Source organism: Cydia strobilella, chromosome 10 (genome assembly GCF_947568885.1).
Source record: "Cydia strobilella chromosome 10, ilCydStro3.1, whole genome shotgun sequence".
Taxonomy (NCBI): Eukaryota; Metazoa; Arthropoda; class Insecta; order Lepidoptera; family Tortricidae; genus Cydia; species Cydia strobilella.
In genome coordinates, this window is record NC_086050.1 from 1,969,297 (window position 1) to 1,993,219 (window position 23,923).

The 23,923-nt window shown below is 35.9% G+C and overlaps 2 protein-coding genes across 5 annotated transcripts in view; one reads left to right on the top strand and one right to left on the bottom strand.

Moving 5' to 3' along the window:
* Positions 1 to 21,098, top strand: part of LOC134744846 (cathepsin L-like) — a 480,196-nt gene extending 459,098 nt beyond the window's left edge. For 3 of the 4 annotated variants that reach the window (XM_063678773.1, XM_063678772.1, XM_063678774.1), the window contains exons 2-7: positions 7,737 to 7,833; positions 8,198 to 8,400; positions 12,696 to 12,855; positions 16,846 to 17,051; positions 18,278 to 18,476; positions 19,565 to 21,098. In XM_063678773.1, coding sequence (XP_063534843.1) covers positions 7,741 to 7,833; positions 8,198 to 8,400; positions 12,696 to 12,855; positions 16,846 to 17,051; positions 18,278 to 18,476; positions 19,565 to 19,726 — 1,023 coding nt within the window. In that variant the 5' untranslated portion in view covers positions 7,737 to 7,740 and the 3' untranslated portion in view covers positions 19,727 to 21,098. Of the gene's footprint in view, positions 1 to 5,670; positions 5,801 to 7,736; positions 7,834 to 8,197; positions 8,401 to 12,695; positions 12,856 to 16,845; positions 17,052 to 18,277; positions 18,477 to 19,564 lie in introns of those variants that run through there. The other variant, XM_063678771.1, reaches the window with a different exon arrangement.
* On the bottom strand, positions 1,447 to 4,515 carry LOC134744839 (probable ATP-dependent RNA helicase DDX10). The gene is made up of 3 exons (XM_063678760.1): positions 4,304 to 4,515; positions 2,029 to 4,172; positions 1,447 to 1,615 (listed from the first exon to the last, which is right to left on the bottom strand). The coding sequence occupies exons 1-3, from the start codon at positions 4,430 to 4,432 to the stop codon at positions 1,468 to 1,470; spliced, it is 2,421 nt and encodes an 806-aa protein (XP_063534830.1). The 5' UTR covers positions 4,433 to 4,515; the 3' UTR covers positions 1,447 to 1,467.
* Positions 21,099 to 23,923: the final 2,825 nt, after the last annotated feature.

Below are 23,923 nucleotides of genomic sequence, written 5' to 3' on the forward strand. Positions count from 1 at the left end.
GAGTAGCGTACTTGATTTTATGTTTTTGAGTCAAAAGGGGCCCACTGACTATCAGTCCGCCGGACGATATCGGCCTGTCAGTTGTTCGGAACTGTCAAATTTTTGTTCTAACTGACAGTCCGATATCGTCCGGCGGACTGATAGTCAGTGGGCCCCTTAAAGGGGCCCCTGATTACCAGTCCGCCGGACGATATCGGCCTGTTAGTTGTTCGGAACTGTCAGATTTTTGTTCTAACTGATAGGCTGATATCGTCCGGCGGACTGATAATCAGTGGGCCCCTTAATACTGTATTTAAAGAAACTATTTTTTTATGCTTAAATTATTTTCACAAATTCCAAATTATTTATTTGTTAACCATAGGTATGTACAACAGGTCTTTTTTTTCTGGTTTTTATGGAGGCTTTGGACACTCTACAACAGGTCTTAAATGTATAATATAGTATCACAATGTTTCGCCACATGGCACACAAATAGCTACAGAGCCGTAGCGTGCAATTATAAACTAGTTTTTAAATTTCTTTAAATCATCAATTACCAAAATTTGTTTGGGTAGCTTATTATAAATTTTTGGTGCCATTCCAAAAAAGCTTTTTGCTAGTAACGTTGTTTTACATGATCTAGATTGTATTCTATGTTGATGGCGATAACTATTGAAATAGGAGAATTGGTCAGGGTTATACTTAACATATAATGCGACTTCATATATATAGAGACAGGGAAGCGTGAGAATATTTAGCTTAATAAAGTAGTGTTTACATGATTCCATGTTTTGTATACCGCATACTGATCGTAAACACTTTTTTTGAGCTCTGAAAACTAAATTTATATCAGTACAATTACCCCAGAATATAACCCCGTATCTCAAAGTTGATGTAACATGAGCGTGATAAGAGATTAAAACAGTCGACTGGTTTACTTTACTACTTTTCGCAAATTATGTAAGGCATATGAATATTTATTTAGTTTTTTACAAACATTGTCTATGTGGTTTGTCCAACTTAATGTTCGATCTAAGGTTAGACCCAAATTTTTAGTATAATTTTGTATCTTGGCCCTTACACTGGAACTTTGGGCTGCTTACCTATAAATGTGGAGAAGTCTGCAACGATTTTGATAGCATAGGCAATGTAAGTGTTAATTGTACGTACGTATCATAAATTTTACACGTCATGAAGCTAAAATGACAGGTCTGTAAATTTCCGTAAGTTTGACGTTTAAAATAACACTTGCACTGGGTGTGCTATCGAAATCGTTGTAGACTTCTTGGTTCAACTCAAAATTCTATTGCATTACGGAAATAAAAATAAAAAAACAAGAAACCAACTACCTTTATGACATATTAATGCGTTTCAACAGCGCCCTTAGCCTCTAATGATACTAGAATTCTATACAAGAACATCCCAATATAGGATAGAGGATAGTTATTTGACAATAAAACACTAAAATAGATAACGAATATTTATTGATTATTTCCCCTTAAGCAACTGCATCGCTAACGCCTCCGCCTCCTGCACCGACAGGGCTGCGGCGACGTCCGTCAGCCGCGCTGCCTTGCGCGGCGCCACGCTAGCCTGCGGGATTCCTTTACTTTCAATCAACTTGCGTTTGAGGGGCCTGGGAATTAAAACAAATATTATATATGGATCCAAATACAGATGTGTGATGTGCAAGTTAATGGACATTTTGTAATTTTATACAGGATTTAATAGTTTTCAAAGCTTCCGAAGTTATTGAGCCTTTGTTCATGATGATGTGTTCCAAACACAATGTAGCTTGAGTATTATGTGGTATTTTCTATAAAAAGGGACCTTATTGTCGATGGCGCTTACGCCCGTATTTAACGATGCTCTGATATAAATACAATGCCGCGCGACGCTGTGCGGCGTAAGCGCCATCGACAATAAAGTCCCTTTTCATAGAAAATGCCCCATATGAGTATGTAGATTATAAATGTTGTGATGTATAGATTCTAATTATTACTATTTAATAATAATAAAAATTAAGAATGAATTAAAATTAAAAAATACCTGTGATATTTCTCTTCTTCAGATTCAGGTTCTGACTGTTCATTATCTGAGCCTATTCTATCATCTTCACCAGAATTCTGTTTATCACCACTACTATCACCATATTTCTTTGTATACACCTTATCTGGGTCTGGCAGCCATGACAGATCAGGGCCATCGGACTCTTCATCACTTCCAAAGTCATCTTTCTCTCCTTCCTCCTCCTTTCTTTTATTCTTAAGTTTTCTTTTCTGTTCCTTGTGTTTAGCTTTAACCTTTTCTCTGAACCTGATTTTGTCAAACTTGTCTTCCTCTTTAAGCACTTCTTTAGCCATCTCAATATCAATACCACCTACATTCTCATTGACAAATTTTTTGGCAAGCTCCGACTTTACATCCTTCTTTTCATCATCCAAAGCTTCACCCTCTTCTGTAAACTTCACTTTAGTATTTACTTTAATTTTCTTTTTAAGTAACTTCTTAGCAATAGCTGCTTTAGTCAAAGGTTTGGATTTATTCTTTGACTTGTGTTCATCTTCTTCTACTATTGTATAATCTTCAATATCAACATTGGATTTCTTTACTTGCAGGAAATCATCCTCATCACTGTCATCATCATTGTGGAAGTTCAGTTTTGGAGCTTCTTTAATCAGTTTTTTCTTAACCTTCTTTTCTTTTTGGGGCTCCTTTTCAGCAGGGCTGGCATCTGACCCTTCATCCTCTTCAGCTTTTTCCTTTAATTTTGATATTACATCATCATCAGCTTCTTCCAATTCCTTCTTAGCTGCTTCACTCTTTTGATATCTTTGTAGGAATCTGATTCTAGGAGGTACTATCAAGCCTAAAGACCTGGCAAAAGCATCTGTGTCTAAAGCATGGACATTGAATATTTCTTTGTTCTTCATTAAATACACTGACTTCAAGTAGCTTACAAATGCTTTTTGGGCAGTTTGTTTCAGCTCTGTGTGATCTGAGAGCAGTGCCTCTATTTTTCTCTGAGGGGCAACAACTTTAGATGGGTCTACTGATATTTTATTGATGGGAATTTTGTTTTTGTTTAAGTCTTCTATAATTTTTACCTCATTTGGGAGAAGCATTAGAAGACCCTCACCTTTACCAAGAACACCTCTAGCTGTGCGGCCAGCCCTGTGTATGTATGTTTGAACATCCTCTGGACAGTCCATCTGTATCACCCAGTTGACTCGAGGAAAGTCAAGTCCTCTTGATGCTAAGTCAGTTGCAAAGAGGACCACATTGGATTTCCTACAAAACTCTGTGTAAATCCTTTCTCTTTTTTCTTGATGTAAAGTGCCATAGAGAGCTAAGAGACTTGTGCCTGGGCGAAGCTTACAGAACAACTCATAGGTATACTTGACTTGCTTGCATGTGGCCATGAATACTATTACTTTCTGTTTTAGATGATTTTTTATGAAAGACCAGAGAATGCCAAGTTTCTCATCAATTTCACAGACTATATAGCTCTGTTGTAAAGCTTCTGGAGTGGTTGTTTCTGCCTGCTCATGGGGTGCCACATATGTAGGAAACTTTAAACTAAGCCTAGCCAAATCTTTTACAGATTTTGTCTGTGTGGCAGAAAACAAGAGTGTCTGTCTTTCAGCCGGTAAATTTTCTATGATTGCATTCATGGTTGCTTCAAAGCCCATGTCTAAACATCTATCAGCTTCATCCAAAACCAGGATTTGTAAGTGGCTGCAGTCAAATAAGGGGTTTTCATCCATATGCTGCAGCAACCGTCCCGGAGTGCAGATTAATATGTTAACTTGGTCCATTCTCTTTCTTTCAAACTTGAGGTTTTGTCCACCGATAATGAGGCCAGCAGAGAAATCATGGAGCTGGCCAATCTTTCTTAATGTCTGGAAGATTTGGTAAGCCAACTCTCTTGTGGGTGAAATTACTAGGGCTCCCACACCGTCCATTCGTGTCCATTTGTTACAGAACAAATTTTCCAAGATAGGTATTAAGAAGGCTAAGGTTTTCCCTGACCCAGTCTTGGCAGCCCCCAGGATGTCTTTCCCTTGTAAAGCGTAGCCTATAGCTTGTCGCTGGATCTCAGTGGGCGTCGTGTAGTTGTTATCTTTAAGCCCTTTAAGAGTTTTCTGGGATAGGGGCAGATCTTTAAATGTTTTGATTTCATCTGGTACAATCTGAAAGGAATTTATACCTCTTAGTTTTAGATGCGTTAATTTAGGATTAGACGTATGAATGTTTAATTAAAAAGAATAACATATGGTTATAAACAAATCTACAATCGGCGAAAGCTTAAAAAATGTTTTACCTTATCATACTGTGCTTTTAAATATTGAATGGCCGCATCCTCCTCTACATTCTTTTTGCGGCGTGGTTTGTAAAGTTGAAACTTCTTCTTCCTTTCACCTTTTTTCTGTGAATTATTTTGTTGTTTCATTTTTTTAAATAATTAGTTTAATTCATAACATAACCTCGCTATTTCCCATGCATTGCACTACGCAAGTACGCACTTCAACTAGAGATGGGTAACTCAGGGGATATAGATATAAAAGATATATATCTTTCTATTTTCATGAATCACTCTTCTTGTCTTTACGAATCCGAATATATCAGTATATCCCAATATATCCGTACACTTGCACCCCCGGCAACGATTTACTAAAGTGAATAGATATAGATAAGATAAGCGAAGCCTATTGTCTCGGCCGCGCGTCGACGCCGTCGGTCGACCGAAGTAACACGAAGGAGCTACAGCGGTAGTTCGGGCGGGTTCTACCTACAGTATTTATCATTTCTCGCTCGCGCAACGCGCAGGATACAATGCAATGATGTGAGTAGTCAATGAGTTCAATTGCTTAAAGTTGTTTGGACCTAGCATGATTATTTTCGTTGTTATTATACACTGGCTGCGTTTTGTTCCTACAAAGTTAGAATTAAACTATGCATATGCAAACTAATTTAGGTCATATTTTGGTAAGTTTAAGGATTTACACAAAACGTATTTGCGATTTCCAAAATTTTGCAAATCGTTCGCTTTGCTTTGACCTCGTTCGTTTCGACGGGACTTGAGTGTATTCCTTTAGGTATTTAACAAAATGTAAAAAAACCGCAATAAGGTATTTGATTACGCAAAAATATTAAAATTCAATAACGTCAATATATTCATTTTTAAATGCAAGGAACCAAAGCAAGTGCCTTCGTGAATGAATCGATTTATATCCAATATCCATCATGATATGATATGATACAATATGAAAGAAATAATCTCGCCACGGTATAATAACTACTCTAGTGTCCTCTCTCTCACTCATAACATGACGTAAAGTGAGCAAGTGCCGATACAGTTGCGAGCGGGAGCAGTGACGCATACGGATATAAAGATATAAAAGAGTGATGTATATCCCAGTGAGAGAAAGATATATATCACTCTTTTCTTTTTACTGACACATTTCGCCCATCTCTAACTTCAACACATACATTTGACGTTTCTTAAAAAAAAAAGTGAATGTCAACTAGTCCTGCACCCAATCGATAACTTGGGGTGATACCAGAATTGATACCGATTTTCACAGGTGTTCATTCCTATCGACTGAATCGATTCGATTGTCTACGGTTTAACCACTGTTTCCGGTTAGTTTATGGTTACTTGCTACTATTTTTTAACGAACTTTGCGTCATTCTTGGCATAAACAAATTAGGAGCTCCACGGAGTTGTCGTGTTTGTTGATATTCAATAGGCTGTCTCGCGTCGCGATAATTAATTAATTTATAGCTTATTCTGATTGTATCGTTGGAGCATATTGGGGTAAGTTAAAGACACAATTATTATTAGTGCCTTAGTTTAGCGTTGTTTTTTTCTCAGAGATTTGTAAGTATTCTTTCTTTGTTTGGGTTCATGCCCCCTCCGCCCATATCAACATCGAACTCCTACAGATGCCACTGCGTAATATCTACGATTTCCTTGTTACAATCAGTTCTGTTAAAGGCTAGGCAAACGCGACGTGAATTAAATGTACAGTTTCTGAACTGCTTCACTATTACTAAGCAAATTCTTGGCTACTTTAATTATTTTTAGTTATTAAACTTTTAACTACCCACTACTTAGTTATTCGTGGATTTCAAGAATAAGCAAGTCATTATACTTAACCGAGTTCAAGGTGGGAATAATTAACTAATTATAAAATCTTGTTTGTAAAGGTCTTTGTTTATAATTTCTGGGGCAGTAGGCTATCCTTTAACTGGTCTAGACAGGGTATGAAACTTCAAATAGGGAAAGTTTTTCCTTTTGAAAATCCGTTTTTAAATTGCACTTTAGTTTGATGGCTATGCATACTTAGTGTTAATTTAAAAAAAAAAAACAATTATTTTATTGTTGTTCACATATTATTTAAATTAAGACTAGGATTGATTTGAAGTATGTATTCCACTTTAACTACCCACTATTTATTATTTGTTGTTTTAAGAATAAGCAAGTCATTAAATCTAGCAGAGTTCAAGGAGGGAATAATCAACTGCTTATAAATCTTGTTTATAATTTTTGGGGCAGTAGCCTATCCTTAACTGGTCTAGTGGGTATTTAATTCAAAGAGAAAGTTGTACATTAACCTTTTGAGACCTGCCGGCTCCCTGGGTAGCCATATTTACTAGAATATGGGTCCTGGTCTCTAAAGGTTAATACCCGTTTTATTAAACTGCTTTTGTTATTCTCTATGCAGCTACAGTTAATTTAAAAAATCTTAATTTTTAGGGTTCCGTACCTCAAAAGGAAAAAAACGGAACCCTTATAGGATCACTTGTGCGTCTGTCTGTCCGTCTGTCACAGCCTATTTTCTCCAAAACTACTGGACCAAATAGGTTGAAATTTGGTACACATATGTAAGTTTGTGACCCAAAGACGGACATGTAACGCAAACAAATGAATTTTAAACATGGGGGCCACTTTTGGGGGGTAAATGAGAAAATTAAAAATTAAAGTTTTTCAAACTATATTGTGTTATATATCAAATGAAAGAGCTCATTGTAAGAATTTCAAATATATTTTTTTTACAATTTTAGGATAAACAATTTAGAAGTTATTCAAGAAAATAGGCAAAAAATGACCATTCCCCTCCTTTATCTCCGAAACTACTGGGTATAAAATTTTGAAAAAAATAAACAAAATAGATCTTTACCTATAGATTACAGGAAAACCTATTAGAAATTGCAGTCAAGCGTGAGTCGGACTTAATTACTTAGTTTTTGATCCGACCCCTATGGGTTTTTTAAAGACATTTCATACTCATGTTTCACATAAAAAATACATTGTTTAAATTGTGTAATATACGGAACCCTTGGAACGCGAGTCCGACTCGCACTTGGCCGTTTTTTTTATATCAAGATAAATTTATTTACATACAAGATATATACAGTGGTACTACGTAAACGAAATTAATAACTAGCTTAAATCTAAAATAGGCCCTTGAGGCATTGTACCCTCCAATCCAATCATCCAATTGTATTGCAATTGTATTGTGCGAGGAAGCCGCCGGCTCTTCGGTCACCAGTTACGTCAACCATTTTCTTTTGTTATTGTTTCTCAATTTTAGGTAAATTAGTGTAAGTAATTAATAGTGGGTTAGTATTAGAGATCCCTTATAGGGATAAGTTAGCCTTTGTACTTCCATTACTGTAATTTGTTTTTATAAACCTGTGTTGTGTACAATAAAGTGATTAGTACTACTATTAATGTTTGTTTGTTCTAGAAAAATGAAGTGTGTAGCTGTGCTTTTGTGTGTGGTGGCAGCCGCCAGCGCTGTTTCCTTCTTTGACCTGGTCCGTGAGGAATGGAACGCCTTCAAGGTAATATCCCCAATTTTCTGGTATTTTTTTCCTTTTACATTAATTTTATCCTCAACAATAAGTGATTAAAACAATCATTGCATTACCTGTTGTGATACGGTCATCTATCGGCTATCTGACTGGCATGTTGTGTCATCGTCACTATTTTCCATTATATAATTTTCTTTGAGGAAAAATGGTAATGGAAATAATTATGCATCGGTATAATATTCCAAAGAACTGTATTCACAGTTATTAAGTACACAAATAAAATAATAATAATAATAACCAAACCTAAAGCTATGTTTTTATTTTTTATTCTCTATGATACAAGCTTTTGTCTTACATACCTACACACTTAAAATTAACTAATCAATCCCTTCAGATGGAACACAACAAACAATACGAATCAAAGGAAGAGGACAAGTTTCGCATGAAAATCTACGCTGAGAACAAGCACAAGATTGCCAAGCACAACCAGAAGTTTGAACAAGGCCAGGTGTCGTACCGGCTCAAAAATAACAAGTACGGGGATCTGCTGCATCATGAGTTCGTGCACACCATGAACGGCTTCAACAGGACTAATAAGTGAGTACCTTTTCAGCGTTCCGTACCCAAAGGGTAAAAACGGGATCCTATTGCTAAGACTCCACTCCACTGTCCATCTGTCTGTCACCAGGCTGTATCTCATGAACTTTGATAGCTAGACAGTTGAAATTTTCACAGACGATGTATTTCTTTTTGTATTTTCTATAACAATTTTATATCTTTATTGACAAGAAGAGATACCATTGTAATGAGATCTACATTATTACCTACATAATTTTTAAATATAGATTGCACATCACCCTGGCCTCCTCTGTTAATGGTGATGCCATGATTTTATAAAAAAGTACATATGTTTGTAGATTTGTAAAATGTCATATGAGTCATATCCCTCCTCAGCTGAGCAGTGACTCAATTGACTGTCACTAACCGTCTGTAGATTACAAAGGTTGTAAAGGTGGCGAACCTTTACAGTAGGTAGCTATTACCTATTAATCATGTTGGTCTTTAAATGTAATACATTTTGCTCATTACTATTTACATATTATTTAATTATTGAAAACACGTTTACATGACATTACAGTGTAATGTCCACAAACTAATGCGCCATGAAAGTTAATTACATTTAAATTACAACTAGTACTATGATACCTTTACAACTCTAAATTATTACAATTGAGCAGTTGATTATCATCCATCCTCTCACAAAACCTCAGACATTCACTGCACACAGCCGTCCATCGCCACGCATACATATCGCACTCAGTAGCTAGTCTAGTCTAGTCTAGTGATCATAGTCTAGTGACTATGATCACTTTAGGTCTTGTTTAGGTTTCCTGTGTCACTTTTGGGAAACATGATTTTATAAGTAAATATTAAACATAAGGACAATCTTACACAAATCAACCAACTCCTTATTTTAATAAAGCTCGTGTTGAGGGTATGAGAGAACTATAAATAGGTAGATATGTAGATCTTTAAATTTTATCTCTTTTAGATCTTGGCTCACTTTTAGAAATACCTCTTAGAAATAACTTGTTAAATAAGCTAAGCTTGTTGCCGTTTTCATTACATTATGGTTTCGAAAACTAAAAAAATAACTTCCCATTACTTTTATATAGCACCCATTTTAATATTTAAGCTGCCAGCAAATCAAAGCCCAAAATGCTTTTTTAGATGGAGACCTGTAGTTGCCACTAATATAAAGTTTGTTATCCTTCTGCTAATATTAGTCGCCAAGTCATTATTTATAGTACCTCGCCTATGATTTCAGTAATCTTGTTTATTATTTCTGCTACCTTAAAGTAGCTGCCATTATTTGAATTTAAAAATATCCTTAGTTTAAAGCTCATTTAATATAAATGATTGCCTAAATATTTAATCGCTGACAAGTTATTATTTTAGTTGCAAATAGTTTGCTGCTCTTTAATTTTTCTGTCGCCGCGAAAATAATAAGCCGTTAAATATTATACCTACAAATATTTGTTGGGATGGAATTTTATTAAGCTTTTTCTTAATAAAATTAGGTATGTAGCTAATAGTATTATAAATTTATAACCAATCTGCATTTCTGTCCATAATGTGTGATAGGTCTCCAAGAGGGAAGTCTGTAGCTAATAATAGTCAATAGAGATAAGAAAACTGCAAACTTTTGAGTACCTATTCATTCTAAAAGCGTTTATTGCATCAAACTTAAAATATACAAAGCCCAGCTAACATAATTTTATGTTAGCTGCTCTTTGTATTTTTTAAGTTTACAAGCTAACAAAGTATTTCAAACTAATTAACAAACAGTGGTCTTCTCTTTCTACAAATTAACATGACAGAATTCCTCGATTTTAATCAGTTTTATTAGTTATTTAAGATATGTTAAAGACCCTGAACAAAGAGACTTACAAAATTAGGTCGCAGATAGCGATTCCGCAAACAATGCTTATCTGTATGTTTGGAAAAAAATAAACAATGGGGCAAACTGACCCGCGGGGCAGTAGATAACTTCTATTTCTGCCTACATTGGAAATTACATTTTATATATTTGAGATTGATTTGTCAAACTCAATATCAAATGATTTATTTGTAAACACAGGTAACAGTGTTGGTACAAAAAGTATGTGAGAAGGCTATGTTTCGCCGACAGGCATACAAATTTGAAATTAGGTATACACAGTCATACCAATTAAAATACATCGTTGCATGCAAATATAATTAACTATATTTAGTTAATAAAATATTATATTAATAAATTATACATAAATTTAATTGTCGAATATAGTTAAAATCATATCAAAACACTGATTTAAACTTTCACGATTTTTACTCATTATTATTTACAACGACGGGACTTAATCGCGTAAACGTCGGAGGTGGGTTTAATACTTATTTTACGCGATTAAGTCCCGTCGTTGTAAATTAAAATCATATCAAGTCCATAATTGCGCGTATTATAAATTCATAATAATTTATTGAAATCTATTCATATTTTTATGTCAATAAGTCATGCATATATACAATACAATTACTTACAAGGTAATTTAAAGTGTCACCAAGAAACTGGCAACGAATAATAGCTGCAGCACTTAGAAACTAATAATTTATTCAAGTCATCTTTAAACAAGCGCAATAGTTTCATTCTTAGAACTATAGTTATTTTGTTTGTTTGTAAAAACGATGGATGGATTGTGTGAAAGAGGATATGAGAAAGAAAGGAGTGAGTGCTGAGGTGATGAAATATAGAGGAGAATGGAAGAGAAACACATGTTGTGCCGACCCCACATAACGTGGGACAAGGGCAGGAAGAAGGAGGAGCTATAGTTATTTTGTTAAAAATCTTGCTCGCCAGACAAAACACACTTTTCCGCATTAATGCAGTGCGAGAAAATACTGTACAAAGGTTGTCAGCTCGGTAGGTATCTCTGTTAAATATTTGTGACACTTGTTTAAATAAATTCAGACTTGTTTTTACAAATGCAGCAGTTTCAAATATGAAGAGGCATGGTAGAGTCAACAGATTAAGTTTTTTATAATAAATATGGAACACAACTATCTTATAAATGCAGACCACACATTGATCTTATACGTCATTTTTGTGATTTTGTCAAAGGACTGTCTCATTTCAAACATAGACAGAGAGAATTATACTATCTTTGTCTTACACTAGTACTAGCACCCAAAAGAAAAGGATGAGTATAGTATTATTTTTTCTTATTTACTGCCAATTTGGTTTGACCAACTATATAAAAATAAGCATAGAAGATTTTGTGCTTTGAATACGTATATATTATTGATATAGGCAACAGTTTCAAGTTATGATTAATATATATGTTCAAAAATGAATGATGGTGGTTGCATCTTATGTTATGAGTACCTAATCTTTGAGAAAACATTTTTCCAAAAATGAAACTTGTCTAAATTTAATCGAGTTTCCGTATTTGTAAATCATATCTTGCATCTATATCGTTATATCCGTTTTTTAATTTCATCTCAAATACTTATACCTATTAATATTGCTTGTTTGAGTTAAAATTTGTCTTCTCCAGCAAAGAGTTATTTCAAGGAATTCAACCACCCCAATGTAATAAGTATATTGCAACAACCAGTGTTGGCCAAAACGTTAATGCAATTAACCATTAACCAATACAAATTGAACCGTAAACTGTAACCGTCCGTTACGGTTTACGGTTCAATTTGTACTGGTTATTGGTTAATTGCATTAACGTTTTGGCCAACACTGGCATCAACCATCTAGGTCTGTAAATATTCATCTCCTGAAGTGTATCTAAAGCGTTAGATTAACTCACAGTAACTATAATTAAAGCTAACGATCCTTGTACGCGTTGATTTGCAGCTTGACTGCGCGTACCTAATCGCCGATAAGCAGTTTACGTTGTGTTCTTATCGTCCATAAATTGAATTTTTCGTCCTTGTTAGTAGCCATTTTCGTTTTTTATTATTAGTCTAAAAATTGAATGTAACAGGTTTTAAATAAGGAATTAGGTTTAGTATCACGTCTCCCGCTTCCAATACAAACGAAAACAGTCAAAATAGTCACTCTCATTATGATTAACAGGTTTTTAGATGTTATCTTCTTTTGCATAATCATCTTCCTACTAATAAAACAGTGAGAGAAAACGCACAGCTCAACTATTGAAACTAGGTCCTTGAAATTTGGAAGTCTTGGAACACATATTCTTCACCTATTGTAGAGTTCCACCAAGAAATCCCTTTTTTTATTTACCGCCCATGGGGCGAAAATTGGATTAATATTTTAGCCACTACACTGACAAAGTCGCGAGCCGGCGGCTAGTTACACGTATATAAAACACTGCATTTGGCCACAGGCACAAGGGTCTCCTCTCCAAGGCCGCTGGGGTCCGCGGGGCCACCTTCATCTCGCCGGCCCACGTGACCCTTCCCGACCAGGTGGACTGGAGGAAGAAGGGCGCCGTCACCGAAATCAAGGACCAGGGCAAATGCGGATCCTGCTGGTCTTTCAGTACGGTAAGTGGCTCATTGTATATCAACATGCTTGGTGCAAAAGCAGGATTTTTAGGGTTCCGTACCCAAAGGGTAAAAACGGGACCCTATTACTAAGACTCCGCTGTCCGTCTGTCCGTCCGGCTGTCTGGTACCAGGCTGTATCTTATGAACCGTGATAGCTAGACAGTTGAAATTTTCACAGATGATGTATTTCTGTTGCCGCTATAACAACAAATACTAAAAACAGAATAATATAAATATTTAAATGGGGCTCCCATAAAACAAACGTGATTATTTTGCTGTTTTTTTCCGTAATGGTACGGAACGGAACCCTTCGTGCGCGAGTCCGACTCGCACTTGGCTGGTTTTTTAAAAATGTCATTTTCATTTCATTTCATTTTCATTACAAGAGGTGCCGTCACCAGGATAAAATAACAATATAGGTACATGTACATATACAGAAATTTGCTTCTTGAAACAACCCAAGAACATCCGAGAACTGGCGATTAAAATGTTCTCCACCTCCTTTTACAATGCGTCACTTACCTGCGCAAATTATACATAGGTACTCATTTATTTATTTAAAGACAATTACATAATAAGATTGCATTGAAATCAAAAATATACGAATTTCTATTACGATTCAAACTCAAAAATAAGCTTTTGGAACTCGGGAAGTTAACGCCTCAATCGCGAAATGACTACTTGACCGACATAACATTATCACACTTCCTCCTGAGTTGACGCAATTTATTCAAATTGATCTCAGCAGCGTAAGGATTTGAGAGACCATAATATAATAACCACCGAATTTGAAGTATTTATTTTTTCGGAATTGTGTTAAGTCGAAACGTAATACATACATATACAGAATAGCAGTTTTAAATTGTATACAAACATCAGTTAGTATACATAGAAAGCGCTTCCTACGCTCCGTTACGGCGATCACGTGCCCGTTCACCTCTAACTAGAGTTACGAACCGGTCTTTGTGTTCAATATGATCTTCGCAATAAAATCTTTTAATTTGCATTCTTTTATTTGCATAAAATATGGTACAACAAGGTGATATTGGAAAGATTGTCCCGTACATTGACATATTTTGCTGATTAAGCATTTGCATGTTATCTAAGTTATCTTAAAACTATACGTACAGGGCCACTTGCACCATTCCACTAATCTGGGGTTAACCGGTTAAACCTGGAGTTACCATGGTTACCAGTACAATTTGACACTGGGTTAACGGTTTAACCGCTTAACCCCGAGTTAGTGGGATGGTGCAAGGGCCCTAAGGAAAATACTCAATAATCCTATTAATCGTTCCACATCCGAACTTTTTCCTTAACACATTGAAACTCAGGGATGGAAATTTGCCAGCCAAAATAAACGTTAAATTAAAGTTTTAAATTTAGAATTATATTTTGATTTCATGCTGACCCGATGTATTTGTGGGGCTCAAGGGATTGATATGTGTGTAGCTATAAGTAATGTCCATTTGATCTTAACAAAGGAAAATAATGATCGTTCAACATCCGAACTTTTTCCTTACAGGTATGTTTAAACATCCGTTGAAAATTAATTTGCTTGGTATTGGTACGCATTAACGAGGTATCGGACGCGACGTTCAAAACAATGTACGTAATACGCGTCGTCAAACAAAACAATGTTTCACGAAAATATCGATTTCTTAGTAAAAGTTTCATCAGTCTTGCGAATTTTTATGGATAATAATTAAAAACTGTAGTTATCAGGGAATTAAAAAATAACAATCGATTGGTAAATTGACATTTAAAAGTTTGACATTAAAGTTGGGATGGATACGGAACAAAACATAAGTACATAGGTACCTACGTCGTAATTGACTTTTTAATCAATTATTTTTTATCGCTCTTCGATCAGTTCTTTGCCTGCTTAATGCTTTGTTTCATCACACCCCAAAGAATACAAATGACATCAAATCGTCCTACAAAACAAAATAAAATTGACCCCTATTTTAGGCCTATATAGATTTCCTATTGTAAACCGATTATTTGTTATCAAAGTTATTAACACAAATCATATGCGGGACGTGTCATATTCTCATATTTATCTACTTAAATTATAAGGTATTTAAAAAGCACCCATGGAAACTTTGCTCTACCAATGTATGCAGTCAAAAGTGGTTCTTTCCCCAACTTATAAAAACCAGTCGCAAAATAGTCATTTTGTTCGTTGAACCCGCATGAGTTTTTGTATCGGGATGATGTAATTATTATTATGAAAACATTTTAGCTTGAGTCATAATAACAAGTGTATAAGGTATACTTTCGCCTGTGAGATCTGTAGTTCAATACTTGAACCTAATGAGTCATGGCAGTGTATAGATTGTTAGTTGCAGTTTTTATGTGATTTTACGAACACTCCATGCTTTAAACATTGCTATAGTTGCCATCGTGGGTACTTCACTGTAAATGACTATAATATCTATAAAGTGCGGCCACTTAATATGAGACGTTTTGAGTACCCTTTAAAATTCCCTAACTGCATAAGTGGTATTGGTACAGCAGGCAAGTGCCCAAACTTAAATACCCACGTCGCCGTGGATATCTAGAATTCTAGATATCCACTTATGTTAGGGCACCGACTGGTATATAAAATACAAGTCAGTAACAATCATAGTTACAATAATTATGGCTGAGGGTGATTCACTCCTGCGAGAACATCCTCGTGTAGTCATTTCCGCCGCTTGCTTTTGTAGATTGAAACACATCGCTGTTTATAAAATACTAGGTGTGTTCGCGGTTCTTCCCGCGTAGGCTTCCGCGTCGGCCTGTGTCAATTTACAAAAATATTACCTATGACAGGACTTGAGCTTTCTACATGCCAAATTTCGTTAAAATCAGTTAACTAGTTGCTATTTACCTTACAGATGAAAAGGTCCCAAGCAAAAAATAGTTTTCTCTTATTTACATTTAAACTTGCCGGTAAAAAAGACGTTTTCGAATCATGTAATTTACATTTCCAGTAAATCGTGATTTAGTGCCTATAGGTTGAACTTCTGAATATATAAAACATTCTCGTAACACCTATAGAAAATTCCACAAATGAATTATCTTTAGATATCAACCCCTAAGGGGTGAAATTGGGATTAAAAGTTTTTAAGTAATCACTTCCACGCCGACTACTATACAGGGTCATTGCGCTAGGTTTCGTCCAGCTCTAGTTTGCTTTAGTAGCGTCCACTTGACGAAATTTGAATAATACATTGCTGCACAAATTAGGACTTATTTAATGTCTAAACAATATATCTATCTACATAAAAAATATATTTTGCAAGTAGCTAATTAAAAGTGAAATCTTATTTGCTAATCCGTCAAGTGGACGAAAACTGGACATGGAACATGGACGGAAACTAGCGCAATTTCCCTACATGGCGAATATTACTTTTTTCTTAACAGCTTTAACGCCGATAAATACGAACTGATGTTATATACAAGGAACTAATCTTTTATTCACTAATGTATGTAGGTCCATTTTAATTTAATCAAGTTACCCGGTCGCCAATTGAGGTCACGTATTGTCACCTAAAAGAATAAAGTTCTATTCTCAGAAATTGGGACTAAATGGGTCAGTGTTCCACTTGTGTCAATATGTTTGCTGTTAACAATACAATTGCGCTTTATGGAATTTATTCCGCGAATAGTGACGATTGATTAAATCGTTGAACGTTCCTCAAATCCTCATACTTAGGAAATGCGTTGTATTTGTGACGTTTTCAACCAAAAGGTACAACATTGTCGATAAGGTTGATTTCTAATTGAAGCTATATGGAAATAGCGCCTTACTTACAAGCGACAATAAGTACCCTTTTGGTTGAAAATGGCACATTTTCTGAATTACTGCATTTTAGCAGGACACCCGCGTCGAAATGTTGTTTTTACTTCTGTATCCCCCCATTTTTTTCAGATACTACGTACCTGATTATTATGTTTGAATACACAATCTACTTATTTACTATAATATTTCTTCCACAGACTGGCGCTCTGGAAGGCCAACATTTCCGCAAGAGCGGATACCTGGTGTCCCTCTCCGAACAAAACCTGATCGACTGTTCAGCCGCCTACGGAAACAACGGTTGCAATGGCGGACTCATGGACAACGCCTTCAAGTACATCAAGGACAACGGAGGCATTGACACTGAGAAGACTTACCCCTATGAGGCTGTTGATGACAAGTGCAGGTTAGTTGCTGAATTTGACTGTAGATGTCGCTGTCAGATGCGCGGCGGAGGCTGAATCGCGCTAACGTTTGGTCGACGTAAAAAGTGTAATAAGTTAGCTCTCTTGGACAACGCTTTCAAATGCAACAAAGACATGGGAAAAAGCATTAAATTTTGATATCAGTGACTGACGATCCCGTTTCAAAAAAGTCACAGTGAAAAGTCATCGTGACTTTACTGACTTTGTCATTGTCACGCCTGATACCTATTATACTTACTTTACTCTTTGCCTGTTACCCGTGTCACATGATATTTGTGACGAACGTTTTTTTTGTCACACTGTTATTTCAACGTGACTATTAGAGCCGAGTACAGTCACAGCGTCAGTAGCGTCACGCTCCGCGTTTGTCGTGATTTGAGTAACAGAGACTGCGCTAGGAACAGTTGGAACGTATGTGATTTTGTAACGTTGTTCTTTTGTGAAAAGTCACAGTGACACCTTTTGACAGCCAGTCACGGTGACTTGTTATTTATCCCCCATGTCTAGACAAGGACAATGGCGGGATCGACCTTATTATCATAAAATTTAATGTATTTGCTCACTATTAAGATAAACCAGTACAGACCGGAAAAGTCGTAAATTTTCCTCAAACAAAGATCAATCAAATTATTTTTTATTTGTGACGCATGCTTGTTATAAACAGCGATAGTATTTGCTCCTATAGTTACTTACTTCAGTCAGGAAATAATTGAAATTCTATCTATGTCTATGTATAAATGTAGTCAGTCTTCCGGGCAAGTTTTTCCTTGAGTTATCAACGCAATATAGGGCGTTTGTTTTTATCTTAGACAACTTATTTAAAAAGTTGTGCAAAATATAGTAGCTGCAAATTAACTAAGCTAAGTAGATGGCTCTACTTTTTTGTAGTCGTAACAGCATTTGTTTATGATTTCCATTCGCGAAGAAATTCAAAGTTGTATGTGAAGTCCCCAACCCGCATTGGCCCAGCGTGGGAACTATATCCCAATATCTCTCGTGAGACTTAAATTATTATTATTATTAAATAGCAACTCTAAATTCCTAATTACGTTTTCTGTAGTCTTAGCTTTTACATGATGAATATCCAAATGCAACTATGAAATCCATGATTATCATAAACAATACGAGCTTTTTAACTCTGATACCCACAACATTTCCATTTCATTACACCAATACCCACAATATCTCACTAGAATATTCCCCCCAGGTACAATCCTAAGAACTCCGGCGCTGATGACGTTGGCTTCACCGACATTCCTCAAGGAGATGAACAGAAACTTCTAGAGGCAGTGGCTACTGTGGGACCAGTGTCTGTGGCCATTGATGCTTCCCAAGAGTCCTTCCAGTTCTATTCCGATGGTGTTTACTTTGATGAGAACTGCTCGTCTGAGAACCTCGACCATGGGGTAAGTTGGTTCTAGAAACTTCTAGAGGCGGTGACGACTAGATACCTGAGGAAATTTCGGGGCTGTTCCACATTATTGTATTTTTTTTTTATTAAATTTGTAAAAAAAAATACTTGTTTGAAGGAATGTAGGTCAAAAGTTGTTTGTTACCTACGAATATGTACTTACTTCGATAATGATTAAAAACATTTTTTTTCTCTACACCTACCACATGCAACCTTGGAGGTCAGACGCGATCACGGACGCAAAGACACAAATTTTATCTGCAATCATTATACAATAATTAGCCTATCTGTGAAACGTGCGGACAAACACGCAACTCATATCTAGTGTCCGTGCGCGAATTCCGTGCACGGATGAAGAATGTTAGGAATAGGAATGTTGGGCGTCATGACCGAGTAGTGTGATTTTGTCGATATTACGTTATCAATAATATAGTATTTATAAAGTATTTTAGCATACTTTATGTGTTTCGTATTTCAAAGACAAAGACATTTATTGCCAACATATTACCAACATAGTACACCGTACATAATTACATAATATGGATCCTGAAAGGGCGCAGCAATCTTACAACTAAATAACAAAATAAAACTAGGTATACTGCAATGGTTTACATTGAATTATTTCCAATATATATATATTAATTAAACATAAACGTAAAAGGACTTATCTATTAGAAATTATATTTCATAAAGTATATGGAGGCCAAATATAGTAAAGTACTATAGTTGGTCAAGCAAATCTTGTCAGTAGAAAAAGGCGGTAAATTTAAAAAAATGTAGGCGCGAAGGGTTATCGTCCCATAGAAAATTTGAATTTCGCGTCGCGTGTATTATAAGTATGTCTGGCAATCCTATTCATGAACCATAATATTAACCTCGTGAGTCCAAATGTACGTTAAAATTTACATATCCGTTACAATCTAATTTGAACCTTTCACGAAACAAATAAAGTAGCATTTCTATTGTTTCATTGCGCTGTAAAACAAACGAAATTCAATAAATAATAGAACAAGGTTCAAATAAAAAATTGGAACACTTTATATGGTGGGTCTCACGAGGTTAATATATGTTTTCGTCTCGCAGGTGCTCGTCGTCGGGTTCGGCACGGACGAGGCCGGCGGCGACTACTGGCTGGTGAAGAACTCGTGGGGCCGCAGCTGGGGCGACCTCGGCTACATCAAGATGGCGCGCAACCGCAACAACCACTGCGGCATCGCCTCCGCCGCCTCTTACCCCCTAGTTTAGATTTATACCAACTCAAAAACATAGAACTCCACGAAAACATCAACTTGCCATCTATTTGTATTTGACAATGGGTACAAACACATCGGAGATCTAATAATAAAGAAAAGACACCATGTAAACATCTACTTGCCACCTACTTTTATAGCAAATTTAACAATGGAAAGGCATACCAATATCTACTGCCAATATACAAAGAGAAAATTTTGTCGCCTAAAATTAAAAGAAATTCAAGATAACCTTAAACAGTATGGTATGAGACCGTATTGTTTTGAGTTGTTGAAGACTAGTTTTTTTTTTTTACTTGACTCACTTGACTGTATAAAAGGCGATTTAATGATTATTACACGTTGAATTCAAATATTGCTGATTGTTAAATTAAATACCAACGATTGGTGGCACCGCATTTTATACATATATTTAGAAGCCAAGAAGCAGATTTTAGCTTACTAGAGATAACATTAAAAATAGAAATAATAAATATAAAGTCAAATTGTAAAAATGATAGCTTATTTCATCAGTGGCTATAACTATAATATAAAAGATCTTAGTGATGTCTAATTATAAGTGTCTGAAGCTTTACAAATTTATACTTAGTTGTAAGGCTATGGAATTGTTTGTAAATTTTATCTACTTTAAGTTTTAGTGAATGTTGCAACCCTGTGTAAAAAAGTAGCATCTATATCATTGTCACAGTAAAAAAGAAAAAAAAACATCTTAATACTCTTATGCAGTGTTGGCCACAACGTTAATGCAATTAATCAGTACAAATTGAACCGTAAACTGTAACCATTCGTTACGGTTTACGGTTCAATTTGTACTGGTTAATGCTTAATTGCAATTAACGTTCGGCCAACACTGCTAATGTTATGGTACTTATTGAGACTTTTTGACTGTGACATTTCTTATCATTCCATTGCTTCGACGAAACATCACATTTTATTTTAGGGATGGGTCTTGTAAAAATTACATAGTTTTATAAGGCCTAGACTAAGTAGTTTTAATGCTAGGTTAACACTTACTGTCCGTGCATTACATGACATGCACCGTCAAACTACTCTGTCACGTCTACGTGACGTCAGAAATGGATGGCACTATACATTTGTGCATTAAGCCCTTGCTAGACGGTCGCCGACAAGCCCTTCGGACCGCGTGGCCTTGGTCTGGACGGACCGTGTAGACAGTGTTTACAACAAAATTTCATACAAACATTACCAAGGTTAGACGGTCTTGTCTGCGACCGTCTAGCACACGCTTTACCTATAAATCCTATAATGCACGGACGTATCGATCCATGGCAGTTAATGTGTTGTTCCAATTTTACGTTGTGATATGATTTGCGACTGTGAGAAATATAAATATATTTTATTTAATATACATTTTTTTATTTGCCACCTAGGAATATCCTTATAAGATCAGAAAATTCGGACGCACGTTAATTCTACGAAAAAATAATACCAGTCTTCGATTACAAAATGGACAATATTTAAACCCATGTTTAGTGGTCTAGGCGAATATAGAACCCATTTACAGTAACATTTTCATTCATTCATCTATTCCTTAATAAAACATAGTTTTACATGTCAATTACAATATTTACAGTAGGTATTATATTAAAAGCTATTTCAGTACAATCTAATGACGTCTAAAAGTATCGATACAAAAAAAAGCCTATGTAGCCGTAGGTAGTTATTGCCCATATATTAATGTATACATATTTTTGGCACCTAGTCGCGCCTAAGGAAGTTTTACTTCAAAAACGTAAGAAGTGTCTGTTGCACTTGTAAATTCGTACGTAAGTGTGACAGGAGGCAACACGTCGAACGTGGTTCGCGGTAGGCACTGATATCTAGCGAGTGCGCTTTGTAAGTTTGCTGCAGCTTCTCGTCTAATTGCTCCCCTACACGATGGCCCAACGCGCATCTATGCGTTAGAGGGAGCAAGTGATATTAATATCTCATTCCACCGCATAGCTGCGCACCTTAGATTGGCCGTTGGGCCATCGCGTAGAGGAGAAATAACTCGCAACTCTTGCAAGGCATAAAATGCGCAACGCACGCAGATTAGGGGCCCATTTCTCGAACGGTATTAGTCTAATATTATTAGTGTGATGTCATGGTAACCCATACGATTTGACAGTTTGTGGAATAATAATATTTCGCCCGTTCGAGAAATGGGCCCCTGGAAGCACTATGTTTGAATCTACGTCGTTCACACGCGATATCTGTTATGCACTCGGTCACGCGATAGCTGGTCATGTGACGCCTTCGGTCAGTGCTACTTACCCCTGTTATCTTAACTCCGTCTTATTGCCCTTTCGCACTATAGCGACCTTATCGAGGGTAACAACGTAGCACAGATTTACCTATAACTATTTTTAAACCTTGCTGGAACGAGATAGGGTCTATAATCGTCACTTCACTTAATATAAACGTGAGGGATAATTTATAGTACTACTTAGCAGTACTATAGAGGTACAAAACAGCAACATATCATCTTCTTGGACAAGACTAACTTACGAAGTTCTTACATCCACATTATATTATGGAAAACTACCGGTACTTACCGCAATAATAAAATACGGAACCCTAAAAATGCTACTTAGTATAGCTGGTCAAGCAAATATTGTTAGTAGAAAAAGGCGGCAAATTTAAAAAATGTAGGCGCAAAAGGATATCGTCCCATAGAAAATTTGAATTTCACGCCTTTTTCTACTGACAAGATTTGGTTGACCACCTATACCTATCTGTACGTGTAGTGTTGCATTTTTGATGGTGAATTTGGAATTCTTGATACTTGGAGGGAAAGGTCCTATAGCTTTTCAGGATATTCTTGGGATAATGATCCCAGATTCCTGCAATTTTTATTTAGTTTCCCAATCGTACGTTAGATGTAGCTGTTCGGTGTTGTGAAAATCCTGAATCGCGCTATCAAAATTTTCCTTGGGATAAATTGTTAAATTTTTGATGTCCATCGCAGTTAGCTACATCTTAGAAAAAATATGACACAGCAACAGCATGCGCTGCGCTATCATCGCTTTCTGTTCCCCTACCACGCGCTTTGCACAGAGCTAATAGGATATTTGACTACTAGTCAAAACAGTTTCTTTTTTCAGTCAAAACGATTTTGCTATTTTGGAATTTATATGAAACACTAGCATGTGACATGTGACGTCACGATCAAATTACCTACTCTTTATTGTTTTTTAAGGGTTTTAAAATACGAATTGTGTCTAAAAATAACTGCTGTCTACATTTCTCTTTTCTGGTGCTTTATTTCATGCATGGTGTACTTAAAATAATTTATTTTAAATACAGTCAAAAACCCAATACTGACTGTAAGTAGAGCAATTGAGTCGTTATGATTACCATTTTCTTTGTTATTTTTGAAGAGAATTTGTACTCAATTAATTCTTATCGCGATGGAAATAATTAGCGATGATGGAGCATATACTAAAAAGTAATTGTTTACTTTAATTTCTTTGTTACGTTCCAAGATGTAAATAAACGATTACTCAAACGCGTATTCATGCGCGATTGTCTCGATAGTAGGATGAGGTCGACGTGTGTCATCGCGAACTTTGTTTTGTTAGGTTTCTGAATCGACAAAAGAATGGAATGGTAACTTGCATATACAGCTGTTTTGTGTTGATATTGATGACTTTTTCGTAGAATGTAATAGGCGGCTATACCATTAGTCATACCAAAGATAGATATAACTCTGTAATAGATGGATACAGTCTAAGGAAAAAACGTGCCTCGAAAATCAAGAAAATTTGATTCTCGTTCAGAGGGCGCTACTAGTTTTGGCCTACAGTCGTATAGATGGCGTTGACGGTTTCGTTTGTTATTTAACAATTTTAACGCATATCAGTGAAAGAACATGGGTCAAAATCATAAAAATAATTAATGCAAATAAAAAAAATCATTTATCTATATTTAAATACATTCTATCGTATTTTTATAAATCTTTATTTTTAGTTTTAAAGTGTGTCGACAGATGGCAGTGAATTTACTGGGGTTACAACTATGGTCATACCTAAAAAAAATAGATTTCGTCCTCACCCTCCTAAACTACATTCACCTTCGTGGTATTTACCATTTACCTACTAATACTTACAAATGTAACAAATGTTAGTTTCAATTTAAAGAGTACCTGCCTATTAACTAATGTAATGCCCTAAGCGGGATTCCGAAACCC